This window comes from Haemaphysalis longicornis, unplaced genomic scaffold, assembly GCF_048455015.1.
Source record: "Haemaphysalis longicornis isolate Haplotype H1 unplaced genomic scaffold, Haemaphysalis longicornis Haplotype H1 scaffold_4, whole genome shotgun sequence".
Classification (NCBI taxonomy): domain Eukaryota; kingdom Metazoa; phylum Arthropoda; class Arachnida; order Ixodida; family Ixodidae; genus Haemaphysalis; species Haemaphysalis longicornis.
The window spans coordinates 225,917,026-225,931,250 of NW_027526361.1; the positions used below are offsets into that span (position 1 = coordinate 225,917,026).

General features: G+C 46.2%; 1 protein-coding gene across 1 annotated transcript in view; it reads right to left on the reverse strand.

Annotated features, from left to right (window-relative positions):
* Nucleotides 1-1,470: 1,470 nt before the first annotated feature.
* Nucleotides 1,471-14,225, reverse strand: part of LOC144179669 (putative glutamate receptor) — a 47,122-nt gene continuing 34,367 nt past the window's right edge. The window contains exons 7-8 of the mRNA XM_077708114.1: nt 4,559-4,842; nt 1,471-2,954 (exon numbers count right to left, since the gene is read on the reverse strand). Of these exons, the coding sequence (XP_077564240.1) occupies nt 2,681-2,954; nt 4,559-4,842 (558 nt within the window). The 3' untranslated portion in view covers nt 1,471-2,680. The remainder of the gene's footprint in view (nt 2,955-4,558; nt 4,843-14,225) is intronic.

Genomic DNA, 14,225 nt, shown 5'->3' on the forward strand with positions numbered 1-14,225 from the left:
TCCTTTGCCCGAAAGTGCTTCGTTTGTTGTCTTTTCGCGCAAGAATCAAATCAAATCAAATCCCTGGATTGCTGCAATCATCCACTTCACGTTGACACCATCCACACTGGTTCCGTCTAGATCTTTCTGCCCCCAAGCTGCCCAGCTTGGTGTTCAATGTTCAATGGAGAAAATTCGATTTATTTCCGACATACAATGTCTACAGTGCTAGTACATTCAAAATACAAAAGGTAATATACACTGCTTCCAAGGTAAACGCGGCAAAAGGTGACTACCTGACGCCTCTCGGGGCCTTCCTTCTTGCACGTTTTACCTTGTTATGCAGCACTTGAATAAAATAACCCATTGTTGAAGTGCACGCGATCAAAAGTGCATAGCTACTTAAAAGCACACTTCAAAAATGGGATGCCATTTTGCACAATACCAAATAACGAAAGAAATAACAAAAAGCGGAATATGAAACTGAATACAGAGCAGGATATGCAAATACATGGTGATTACTCAAGGATTAGCAAAAGGCCTTTTACACGTTTGTCAAACGTAGCAGTTGCCCTTGACTCTCGTGCTACTCCAGGCAACTGCGGACATTTATTTAGAAGATCAGGTATGCTGCATTCTATTGACTGGGTTCAATAGGACGTTCACACTCCTTCAAGATTGCGGCGGTACAGATAACCTCCTGCACAACCGCAACTACATATATTGTGGTTGAACTTGGCTGCTCGTGGTTCCCGCAGCTTACCAATGGACGTGTGTTCCTCCCGACGTGCTTATCTAAAACAGACCGCTCATGCGGTACTCCTGAAGGCTTATACCAGTCTACACCAACGGTAGAACTGGAAATTAATGCGCAGATTCACGGCCGACAACATTCTTGTACGCTGCACACCCTCCTGCCATACAGCGCTGACACCTCCGAATGCCAACATTAGTCAGAAGTAATGGATCAGGCCGAAGAACGTCGACAGCTCACCCGTTCGACAGCGGAACGCCAGCAGAAGCCAGAGGGTTGCCAGAAGAAGTGTTATTCGCAGAGCTGCTCGTCGTTAACTTTTTTTCAGGCGATCTCATATGGGTGTGGATACCATCTACCAATCCACCAAACAGCTTTGAAGGTATCACCACTCAGCTCTCAATCATCCGCTAACTATGTGGTTGAACCGTTAACGCCATCACCTGACCTCAACATCGTGGACGCGGACCTGCTCATGTAAGTCGCTTCAAGCGATATTACGGCACTCCCTTGTTAGACTCGCCCAAAGTCGAATGCTGATTTCCCTTTGGTGGGGGGAGAGCAGTGATTGTAATACCTGCATGGGTAGGTGTCATAGAGACATGGTGTAAATGGCCGTATGCGAGTGCGACCAACCATCGCAAAATCCCCATGTGGGTACTCACTATGGAACTACAAGGGTCATCATGAGTGTGTGCCAGTGGGACTAGTGGGGGAGGGTGGGGGGGGGGGGGGGGGGGGGCACCCGACCAGATCGCTCATGGACAGACTGCTCCGATCCTCTTGTAGATTGTGCAAGTTTAGAGTAAACACCTTTGCACACTAAATTTAATTACATTCTGTTTCAATGGCACCGGTGTTGCTGCTTCACCAGAAACTGAACGGGTTAGAATCTACTCAGATGCTTTCCAATTTGCTAGGGGCTTCACCTAAAAACATTTTGTTCGGGCACAGTGCCGCGTTATTCTGAAGAGCCGACCGACACGGTGTTCTTTTATTTTGCTCGTCTAGGATGGATACCACTTCCATTTACAAAGCAAGTTAAACAAGTACCGTTGAAAAACCTCTTAAGCAACATATCATTACTAATCTGAACGAATTGAGCCGGCCATGGTACATTCCTTGGTATAACACTATCGTAGCACACCCATTCATAATAACGTGGTTTACGTTGATAAAATGATATGAGCGTGCTGTGGGCACAGAGAACTGAGAGTTCACTGCACAAGTCGAAGAAGGACTTGGGAGGAGTGGCTAAAAGGTTAGTTTTCTCGCATATACACCGCTCTGCGGGATTCAAAGAAACGTGTTTTAAACCAAAGTGGCACTTTAGAGCGAAATAGCGGAAGCAAAAATGAGTGGTAGGCGGTAGGCCCATGCAGGTACTTCCCAGAAGCAATGGCGAAGTCGTCGGTGGAGCAAATCTTTCGTAAGCGGCGCTGAACTTGACAAACAAAATACGGTCAGAATTCATGTCCAGTGATGTAACAACATGCTAAACATGCTGTATTTCTGGTACAGTGTGTGCTACAATTATAGCAATTTTAAGAGTGCATCAATGACTGGAAAACACTTGGTGAATTTGCTCAAATATTTGTCGGCTTTGTGTTGAGAAAAAGCTCCTACTCCGCTAGCCGCTATAAAACATGTTTTGCGTGTGTGTACGGGCACCTGGTACGAAATTATATTCTACGCTTTGGTAGACAGTTTAAAAGTAAAAGTAAAGTAAACACAAGGGAGCAAATTCTCTAAAAGTGAACTGTAAATTCTGTGCAAGTGACATCCATCGTTTCCTCTTTCAAACATTTTCAGAAAATTCGCACCCACAATACAACGCGCGGCTTTAGTTGCCAACTACAAATTCAGGCTTTTATAGATTTCTAAGACCTAAGTTTAGCAGCTACACGTCAACATGCCTGACTAATGCGAAGGCAACGAACTGCTCGGTCAATCGCTCTGCACCATTTCTGCCTTTATGGCGCTTGCACGGCGAACACAATAAGTTGTGGCGAATACAAGCACCTCGACAAGAAAAAAGCCCAGGGAAGTGGTCAGCATGTAGGCCGTGAGCATAAACACGGCTCGCATGTCTTCGAAACGGAGCGGCTGAAAGGAGCTGCTGCGATCCTGCTTGTAGCTGTCCAAGAAACAGGTCATGCCTTGGGGGTACATGTCTTCGTCCCGCATGTAGGGTATGGGCATTGAACACAACCAGAGAATCCTGCACACAAAAATTGTAGACACTCATGTGGCCAAGACATAAAAGGGTCGTGAAGCTCTGTTATATTTTATAATGTTACGAGAGTGTTTTGCCCAAAAAATGGCGGCGTATCGGCTGCCTTTGTTGCAGATGTCGGCGAAAGTCGATAGTCGTCGGTCGCCCCTTTGAAATAAATGCCTCCCTTCTGCTTCCCGCCCACCTCTTACGCTGTTCCTCTCCCGCCTCGCTCCTCTCAAGGTAAAAACCTTCAAGGTTTGCTCAAAGCAATTTAAATTTACCGCGTTCCACTGCTCCAGGCCGCGTGCCTCGATGCCAGCGCTGCCGTACGGCGGAGACGAGCGTGAATCGAGGCACCCTACTACAACGTTTGTAGAACCACGCTCACTTGCACCACGGGCGTTCAAAGCACAATGTAGTACCTAGCTAGTGGAACCATTTGTTACTGTTGCCGTTAGATTCCTAAAATTCCGTCAGGAGCTATGGTGACGCGGGCAACAGCCGGCGATAGAGTGATTTTTTTTTCTGCAGTGGATGTGTCGTAAATATCTAGCATCCATGGATTTTTTAATGAATTAACACTACAAAGATTACTTATGTATTAATTTTTTACCTCATATTTGCGTAATGTTTTGATATTGTTCAACAATGTTGAAAAGAACATTGCCACCAGGCTAGGACGTTTAGATTTGGCGGAGGGTATATAGACATTTTGTGCAGATCCTGTTTCACTTCGGCCGGACGGCTAAATCGAGTGACAGACAGACAGACAGACAGCCAGACAGACAGACAGACAGACAGACAGACAGACAGACAGACAGACAGACAGACGGACAGACAGACCAAAATTTAAAAAACGTCGCCGTTCTTTTAGGCTCTCTCGGCAGCAGGACACGCAATAGTTCGAAATGCATGGCTGCTTCGCTGCACTGTCCTACACGGCGAGTGTACTGCGGTCACGACATTGCCGATAGTGCAACCACATCTTGAAGTCACGTTACGTCGGAAATTAATACGCTCATCAGGCTCCACAGCAGTAATTAAAACTTCGAGTCAGTTAGTCGGCAGCGAATTCGCAATGGCCTTGAGCCGTCTTCTCCATCTGATGAATCACTTGAAGGACGGCGCCACGTCCTGCACGGTCGCACCAAAAGTAACACGTGTTAACAATGCTCGATTATCCGCCAGAACTACGTCGGTGAACTTCGGGCGCATCTTGATGCCTGTTACGGTGCCTTTTCACAGCTGTTTGGGTTCCATATGAAATTTTCTTGGTGCCTGACTGATTCAGTCGGCGTTTACATTATTACGCAGGAATAACAGGTATCAACGCCATTTTATCTCGACTTATTTTGTTTGATGGTTCGTTTGTTTTCGAGTACACTGAATGTCCAACTGCAGATATGAACTTTTAGTTTTACTGCAAGTCATTCTGAGCTACTCAAGATAATTTGTAACTATTTTGTGTCTTTTTGTGTCCGGTGCATCTGTCTCACGTATTTCCTCTTGCTTTCAACTGATGCAGCCGGAATACCTGACTCTCGAAGAGTCGCTAATTGTGCTGGACAAATTTAAAAACCGCACACGGTTAAAGCGGTGGAACTGACCTCTTATTGAACTCATCAACGATCCAACGGGGAATGCCACGACGAAAGTACCAGGACGAGCGGAGCACCTTAATTGTCTCGGCGCCAATGTAGAAGTAGCCCCCCACAAGTGGACACATCGGTGAGGCACGCACTTTGGCTGCAGTGATATCGGTAATCATGACGGCGCGCCGGCGGACCAGTAGATCCAGATTGGCAGCGTTGAACAGTTGGTCCTGTGATCTTTCTCCGTTTCGTTCCATCAACCGCTCGTATAGGTCCCGCACCGACTTGAGGCTTGACGTCTGCATTCCGAGCATCATCATGAAAACAACAACAGCAACAAAAATTCTGCAGCAATTCAAACAATTATGTACTAATGCGTAGTGTTCTTATGCCGCTTATCTTGAGTGTGAGTTTTTTGCAGATAATTTTTTCGGTTTTCAAAATCCTTTCTTTCCAACCAATTATCTCCATTTGCGCTACTATAACAATTAAGAAGTGGAACGTTCGTGAAATCTACATTATTGTGAAAATGCAAGGCGTTACATATTCACCATTTTCCATAATTCATTTATATTTTTCTTGCTTTTTCTCTTTGTAAATTTGTTTCTACCAATTGTCTCATTTACGACACCGCAACGATTACTGGTGGAACTTCCTCGAAATCGGTATTATTGTGGAAATGTCATGCGTTACACGTTTTGCCATTTCTTGTAATTTTTTATTATTTTTCTTATTATTTAGTTTTTGAAAATTTCGCCCGACCAGTTATGTCCATTTACGCCATTATAACGATTACATTAGAAACTTTGGCGAAATCTGCATTATTGCTGAAATGGAAGGCGCTACACAGTTAACCATTTAACGTAATTATTTTTTTATTTTTCTAATTTATTGGTTTTTCAAAGGGTCGTTCACGAAGGGTCGTTCCACGGTCGTTTCAACCAACATACTTCGGCTGCTGTAATAAACGTCTTTCCGTCATTGGCACCATTCCCTTCCACGTTTGAAATATAGTCAATCCGGAAGGGAATAAATATATGTCGACGGTGGCCGCGAACGTAGAAAAAGAGAGGACGAACGAAACTAAGTCACGTGGTTGTCTTTAATTCATCAACGCCACTGAGACTAGATAATTCGTCGTAGTAGTGAACATCAACTTTGGGACAAAGCTTTAGCTTTTTCTTTGTGTTTGTTTCCGCTAGTACAATGGATTCCCTAATTCGCAAACAACTCGCCCAAATTTCCGCTTTAGTTGCCACTGAGACTTTCGCTCTGAATGCGTCCGTCTTGGTGATAGCAGGAGAATTTTCCTTAACAGAGAGGGGGCCCAGAGTGAATGGGCCTCGCTTATCTAAATGTGTGGTAGAAGCACTACCGCGCGCCATCAACACTGTTGAGAGAAGGAATCCTCTATGTTCTGGCACCCCCTCAGCTGCGAACCTTTAGTGCACACTGCACTAGTTGAGAAGAGGTTGTAGTGGTTTTTTTTTCATAAATGCAAGAACTGCGAGGCACCAAATGTTGGTCCACCAGAAGGACAAACGTTTTCTCTTTAACGAAAATGCATCCCTCGGTGCAGCTGAGTGGGAGATCATTATCATCATCATCATCACCAGCCTATCTACGCCCACTGCAGGGCAAAGGCCTCTCCCATTATTCTCCAATTACCTCGGTCCTGTGCCAACTGTGACCAATTTTTCCCCGCAAACTTCTTCATCTCATCTGCCCATCTAACTTTCTGCCGCCCCCTGCAACGCTTGCCTTCTCTAGGGATCCACTCTGTTACCCTTAATGACCAGCGGTTATCTTGCCTTCGCATTACATGCCCTGCCCACGTCCATTTCTTCTTCTTAATTTCTAGTAATATGTCTTTAACACCAGTTTGCTACCTGACCCACTTTGCTCTCGCCTTGTCCCTTAATGTTACACCTATCATTTTCCGCTCCATTGCCCGCTGAGTCGTTCTCAATTTAAGTTGAACCCTCTTAGTGAGCCTCCAAGTTTCTGCCCTGCAGGTGAGTACCGGTAAGATGCAGCTGTCATACACTTTCTTCTTCAGAAAAATGGTAGTCTGCTATTCATTATCTAAGAATGTCTGCCATATGCACCCCACCCCATTCTGATCCTTCTAATTATCTCTGCCTCATGGTTGGGATCTGGGGTCACAACTTGGCCTAATTAGATATATTCGGTTACCACTTCCACTGCCTCGCCACCTATCTCAAACCGCTGTGCTGTCCCGAGGTTATTGATCATTACTTTAGTTTTCTGCATATTAATTTTCAGGCCCACGGTTCTACTCTGTTCGACCAGTGCGGAAAGCATGCTTTGCAATTCGTCCCCCGAGTTGCTTAGCAAGGCAACGTCATCAGCAAATCTGAGGTTACTGTGGTATTCTCCATTAACCGTTACTCCCACCTATTCCCAATCCAATGTTCTGAATACTTCTTGTAAACATGCTATGAATAACATTCGAGAGATTGTGTCTTCTGGTCTGACACCCTTCCTTATAGGTATTTTACTGCTCTCCCTATGGAGGATGATGGTAGCTGTAGACCCATTGTAGATATCCTCTAGTATTCTTACATAATGTTCATCTACCCCCTGGTTCCGTAATGCCTGAATGACTGCTAGGGTTTCGACCGAGTCAAATGGTGTCTCATCATCTATGAAGGCTATATATAGGGGTTCAGTATACTCAGCGCACTTCTCTATCACCTGATTGATCGTGTGAATATGGTCCATTGTTGAATAACCCTTATTGAACCCTGCTTGTTCTTTAGGTTGACTGAAATCTAAGGTTGCAGAGATTCGGTTAGCGATTACCTTGGTAAATACTTTGTAGACTACTGACAGTAAGCTGATCGGCCTGTAATTTTTCAAGTCCTTCATGTCGCCTTTCTTATGCATTAGGATGATGTTCGCGTTCTTCCAAGATTCCGATACCATTGCGGTCATTAGGCATTGCGTATACAGGTTTGCCAGTTTTTCAAGTACAATTTCTCCGCCATCCTTCAAGAGGTCTGCTGTTATCTGATCCTCACCAGGTGCTTTGCCCCCCTTTCATTTCTTTCACAGCCTTCCTTACTTCTTCGGTCGTTACTGGTGGGATGTCTATCTCCTCTGAACTACTTTCTCGTTCGGCATTATCCTGGATGTCCCGGCTACTGTACAGATCCCTATAGAACTCCTCGGCCACTGTGATTATTTTATCCCTATTTGTCATGACATTGCCTTGCTTATCCTTAAGTGCATACATCTGATTTTTTCGCCACGCCAAGACGTCTCTTCACTTCTTTCAGGCTACCTCCGTTCTTTACAGCGTATTCGATCCTCTCCATATTATGCTTCCGTATGTCAGCTGTCTTGCGCTTATTTATTAACTTCGAGAGCTCCGCTAGTTCTATTCTGTCAGCTGCGGTAGAGATTGTCATGGTTTGCCGTTTCCTGATTAGATATTTCGTCTCCTGTGAAAGTTTACCAATATCCTGTCTAGCCATAGTGCCCCCGACTTCTACTGCACACTCCGTGATAATGCGTATAAGGTAGTCGCTGGCTTCCTGTGGGAGATAGCGGCCTTTTACCCGCCATCTGAGCAGCGTGAGAACGAACCATAGTCTGTTGACCACGTGATGGACGCAAATAAGCGCACCGATAACGCTATGTCTTCCGTAAGTAGCCAGGCATTGCTTGAGTGCCTTTTGGAAACACGGGTTTTATGAAATATCTCAAGCGTCCTACCTAACGATCTCGCTCAGCGCTTAAAATTTTGCTTTTGATTTACTGAACACGAGGTCGTGGGTTCTATGTTCGTCCGGTAGCGGCAGCCTTTTGGGACGGAGGAGCTTGAAACAGAATGTGTGGATGTTTAAGATTTCACCACATTGTCAACGTTATCTTGTGGTGTATAATAATCCACAGTCCCTACGGCGGCCTGCTTCAAAGCCTATGCTTAGCTTTGGTTCTAAAAATATGTTTTAAACTATTTTCAGTTTTATATGCTTTACTTTACAATAAAGCCGTGTAGCACGTGAACTACAAAAGAAATGACTACGTAACACCATAAACGCAATAGGATCTCAATTTTCGGGGTATATTTCGAGGTTAGACGCTTTTCGCCTTTCATTTTTGAACGAAACCGCATTTCAAAAAAAGTAGTCACCGAGTTTAAAACCCGCGCCATCAAAAATGGAGCGCTCGAAAAAGTCAAATAAGTGGAGGAGGAGAAAAAAAAATTAGCCGCGTACCTGCTCCTTTCGTTGCAAATGTCGTCAAAAGGCTACATTTGGCAAGGAAATGCGCCATTTGCTTTCCCGCTCACCTATCATGCTCTTCCTGTACATTCGCGCTCATCCCAAGGTAAACACACTAAAGGTTTGCTCAAGGCGATTTGAATTTACCGCGTTCCCCTGCTACAGGCCGGGTTCCTCGATGCCAGCGGTGCAGTACGGCGGAGACGCGCGTGAATCGAGGCGGCCGACTTCAAGGTTTATACAACCGCGTTGCCGTGCTCTACGTGCGTTCCAAGCAGAACGTGGAACCGAGCTAGTGGAACCTTTCGTTGCTGTTGCCACGTGATTTATCATATGCCGCCAGGAGGTGGCGCGGGCAACAGCAGCAACTGCAGTTGATGTAGAATATCATTTGCTACCGAAAAACCAAGTATCCATCAATTTTTTTTTAAATAAAGGAACACTGTAAGTATCCCTTGTGTATTAATTTTCGGTCCTGTATTTGCGTAATGTCTTGTTCATGTTCAGCAAAGTTGACAACTATGAACATATAAACCATGCTTAGACGCTCACATTTGGCTGTGACTATATAAGACTATTGCGCAGTATGCATTTTACTTTGGCCAGGTTGCTGAATCGAATCGCAGACAGACAGACAGACAGACCAAAATTTCTGGGTTGAAGTAGCCCAAGAAAGACTATCGTCTTTAAAAAAGTTTATCCCATCCGTTGAGTGCAGTCACTCCGGATGAGTGACGGATGTCCTCAGCCCAGAACTCCATGGCTGTAGCCCGCCCTCCGTACCCTATTCACCAGCCGAATCTGGGCGCAGGAGTCAGAGCTGGTCAGCGTAGCCGCCCGCTGTAAAGGGGTATGGTTAGGATTGGGAGAGAGGTATGGGGTGTTCGGGCGTGCCTACAATATGTGCTATAGTGTTTCTGATGTAGGCTGAAAATGCACTGAGGGGAGTACTGGGTGTGGAAAATTTTGTTCCCCAGCCTGTTGTGGGGAAGTGTGTCAGTTTGGAGCTGGCGAAGTATACTCCTTCCTCTTTGGTGAGTTGCTTATGTGGGGGAGGAAACTGTTGGCTGGCTAGCCGGTAGTGAAAGAGGATGTCGTATGTTAGTATGGATTAGGGCATGTAGTGGGGGGGCGAGGGGTTGGCATAGGGTTGTGGCTGTCCGAAATGGCCCAGTATACGGTTTCTTGAGCCGCGGTATGTACAGCTTCATTGCAGATTATGCCTGAATTACTTGGTGCCCAGATAATGCAGAGGTCAGGTAAGTGAGTCTTAATTTTGAGAATATGGAGGGCTGCTGGGGAGAGAGTTCCTCGCAGGAAGTTGCGACAAGCCTCTTGAGAATCTGGCAGTATGGTAGCGTAGTCGCTCTGTGTTATGGTGGTTGAAATGGCTAGAGCTGCTTCCTCGGCTATGACGGTGTCCGTGCTGAGGACAGTGGCTGTCGCTACGGTCTGAAGTTTATTATTCACCACTGATACCACATAGGCATTTTTGGTTACGTAGGGAGAGGCATCTGTCTATATCTACATCCTTTTGATGTTGATATTGTGTCTGAAGATAGCTTGGCGCGGGCCCTTTGTCGTCCAATGTGATGGGTAGGGTGCATATTTAGATGAATTGGGGTAACGCGGATGTGTTTCCGTATAGACTGTGGAACACGTATTCTGCATCTGGATACCGAAGGTGATGGATATCCAAGGTGCACCAGGGTCGCACATCCAGCATTGTTGAGTTGGAGCCGTTGGAGTTCTGAAGTGCGTTGCGCCTCACAGAGCTCTTCCCAGGTGTTGTGTAAGCCCAGTTGCAACAGCTTGGCGTTCGATGTGCATGTAGAAAGTCCGAGGACCGCCTAATATGTTTGTCGGAAATTTGCCGCAGTGGCTCAGTGGCCAAGACGTGGTGCTGCTGAGCACGAGGACGCCGGCTCGAATCATGGCCGCGGTGGTCGCCTTTTTTATGGAGCTGAAAAGCAAAAACGCCCGTGTATACAACATTTCGGCGCACATTAAAGATCCCCAGGTGATCAAAATTAATCCGCAGCCCTTCACCACGGCGCGCCTCGCCGCCTGCGTTGCGTCGGCGCGTTAAACCATACAAGAAAATCAATGCTTGTCGTATAAGAATAGTTAGCTGTCGCCATTCAGCTGGCTTGAGGGACAGGTAAGGCTATGTTCAGACTAACAACGCAAAAGCCATAGCGTGCTCTATGTACGTAAAAGACGGCGTGTCAGACATTTCGGTTGGCTGAGACGTGAAATGACGTCGTTCTTTAAAGTTATTACGACAGTTGTGGCATCATTCTGAACCCGGCCTAAGGCGTACCGTCCGTAACGCGGCTTATAACCAAGGCTTGAGTGGTTCCTTCATACCGGTCCGTTTGTGCGTGATACGGCGAATTATTTGGGTTAGCAGAGTCACGGTGCGTTAAAGTTGTGGGACTGTGTGGGAGCCTGATGGTGAGTACGAGTATGGTGTGTACGAGTATGGTGAGTACGAGTCCTGTTAAATGGTGAGTACGAGTATGTGTAAATCCTTTATGTGTAAGTCTATTGTCTAAGTCCGATTATGAAAGTCCCAGTATATGCTCGTAGGTCCGAGTGTGTAGGTCCGAGATGTAAGCCCGAGTATGTGTGAGTGCATTTTTCTGTCCTTAGTGCGTTGTTGTAAGGTAACGAGCGCTTATTGTTCATGCGCGCATGTAAGACCGCTTTCCTGTAAGTACCTGTATGTGCAATCAACAGCTGGTTGAAAAGCTTGCTGGTCTCCGTCGGGCCCTGTGGTTGCCCATAAAATTAAGTCATCTGCGTACAAAGCATGCTTCAGGTTGGGTATAGTGGAGAGTTGCGTAGACAGATCTTTGATAGCGATGTTGAATAGAAGTGGGGAAATGACAGACCCCTGTGAGGTACCACGTGGAATATAAAATCAGGTGAGCGTAGGGGTCCAAGTCCCACTGTCGCCGTCAGTTCTGTTAGAAACGCTTTAACGTAATTGTAGGTGTTCGCACCGGGTTTTAGGGGGGCGAGGCTGTGTAGAGTGGCGTCGTGAGTGATATCGTCGAAGGCTCCTTTGATGTTCAAAGCAAGTATGCAATATTTGTGGTTTCACGGAAAAAGAAGGACTATGTCGTCCTTTACTTAAAGTAGAAACTCTTGAGTGGACAGGTGGGGTCGAAAGCCATGCATGGTATTTGGTTGTAATGCCTTGTCCTCTGCCTAATCAATCGAGTGTGAACCAAATATTCCACGAGCTTACCGACACACGAGGTAAGAGAAATAGGAAGCAGGTTTGAAAAGGAGGCGGATTTCTGAGATTTTGGAATAAGGGTGATGTCGTCATGCACCACTGTGGTGGGAGCGTGCCGCGGGGGTCATTGATGTATTGGAGCAGATTCTCAAGTGCCAAGTGGTGCAGATTGCGAAGGAGCTTATTGGAGATGTGGTCGTGCCGGGTAGGGTAGTGGAACTTTACTCAGCTCGGCTTAGTGTTCTTGCATGGTGAAGGGTGGGTCAGGTGTTATATTGTCGCCGCCTGAGTACACTGGATATTGATGCGATGGTTGCGGCGGGCCAGGTGCGAATTTATTTTGTAAGGTGTCAGTTAATTCTTGCTCGGTGCCTGGGTGGTTGTGTATGAGGCGGTGTTTGCGCAGTTCAGTGGCCGCTTTGACTTTTTCGTTCCCATAAGGGAATTTATTAGGTGCCATGTTTTCCCGGTGCCCAAGGTGCCCTGAAAGCAATCACAGAATCGTATCCAGTTTTGTTGGCTTAAGGATTGTGCAAATTCTTCTGCATGCCGCGTAAGGTGCGCAATACGTAATTTTAATTTTCGATTTGTCTCGTTACGCTTCCAACGCTAGACGAAGCTGTTTCTCACAGCCCACAAGTTGTTGAGGCGTTGATCGACGGCTGGATAATCGGTGGTAAGGGGGAATTCATTTGAGTGGGCTTTGAGTAGACCTGAAAGAATGGCAGTCCATCTATCAACGTCGTGAATTTCTTCCACGGGTAGATGTTCGCGGAATGCTTTTTTGAGTCGGGCTGTGCCTTTGCGAAAAGGGGCGATACCTTGCATTGTTATTGATATGATGTGGTGATCACTACCAAAAGTGTTACGGAGCCATTGCCAAGTCTATTCCGTCCCGTTGCGAACAAAAGTGAGGTACTATGTCGTAGTATCTCTGCGTACACTGTTGTCTAACCTGGTGGGAGTGTCTGGGAGGTATCAGAGAGTAAGCAGGTGTTAATTCATAGGACCCATACGATGGTGCCTTTGCCTGCATTACGGGGGTAAATCCAGGGCACATGCCGACCATTCAAATATCCGGTGATCGCAAGTTCGTGGTGTTTAGCGAAGGAAAATACTGTTTTAAAATGGAAAGGAGTCGGCCAGAGTGAGCAGGAGGGGACTATGCACGTTAAAGGGGTCGTGAAGAGATTTAAAAAAAATTGTGTTGTGTGTGCGCTTAAAACCGTGGAACCTTGATAAACAAACAATGCATACCCGTTTCGTTGCCCGATATCGGCAAGTAGGAAAACAAATGCAGTTTCGGTTTCACCGAGGCTTTCTCCCTCAACTCGTGCAGTGACATTTCAGTAAGTCAGTAAGAAGCCAATCATAGTTCTCCCTCGTCTGCACAAAATGTCGGCATTGAGCGGGCTTGCAAAAGATCAGATAAAGCTACAACAGCGGCGCCATGATGAAACTCGCCCTGCAACCGACCAGAGAGATGTCTGATCTCTGATACGACTGATCAACATGGTCGAACTTTCAGTCAACAACGCGGGCGAGTGGCGCAGGCACAAGTAATCACGTTTAACCTAAACTGTTTACGCTGTTTCGCACGAGTCTAAGCTGTCGTTTTGCTAGCCGATATTCTGGCACAAGTCTGCCGAGATCCGTCTCACGTGAGTTGCGCGAACTGAAACGTCTGACCGGACGAGATAAATGACCGAACGCTTAAACTGAGAATTTATTACATAAACACTTCTATCGAAGGAGCTTCGAGTAGTCGGAACTTAAAACTCATCCATCATTTACTCATCAAGCGCAACAATAACTAGCTAGAAGCAGCGATGCTCCGCCGAGTCCCGCCATCACGCAGTTCGACAATTGCTTGCCTGTTTCCTGCAATAAACAATGCTGCTAACGCTGTTTCGTTGATTGCATACGCTCCCCTTTGGCTTACTGCAGAAGCGTTCAGCAGTAAGTTGGCGGTTAAAGCTCTGGGTTGATTAGAATTTATGAAAACGCGACAGACCTATGGGTTACAAATGAGAAGAGGCTTTTATACAACAGTTTTTCGCCGCGCGCGCTTCTCAGGTTGGTAGTGTAATGGATAAAGTATCCGACTACGCTGTCCGCAACGTTGGGCTGGCCCAGGCCGCAAGTTTGAATTGCATTCGGGAAACTTTTTTTTTTCTCCTGA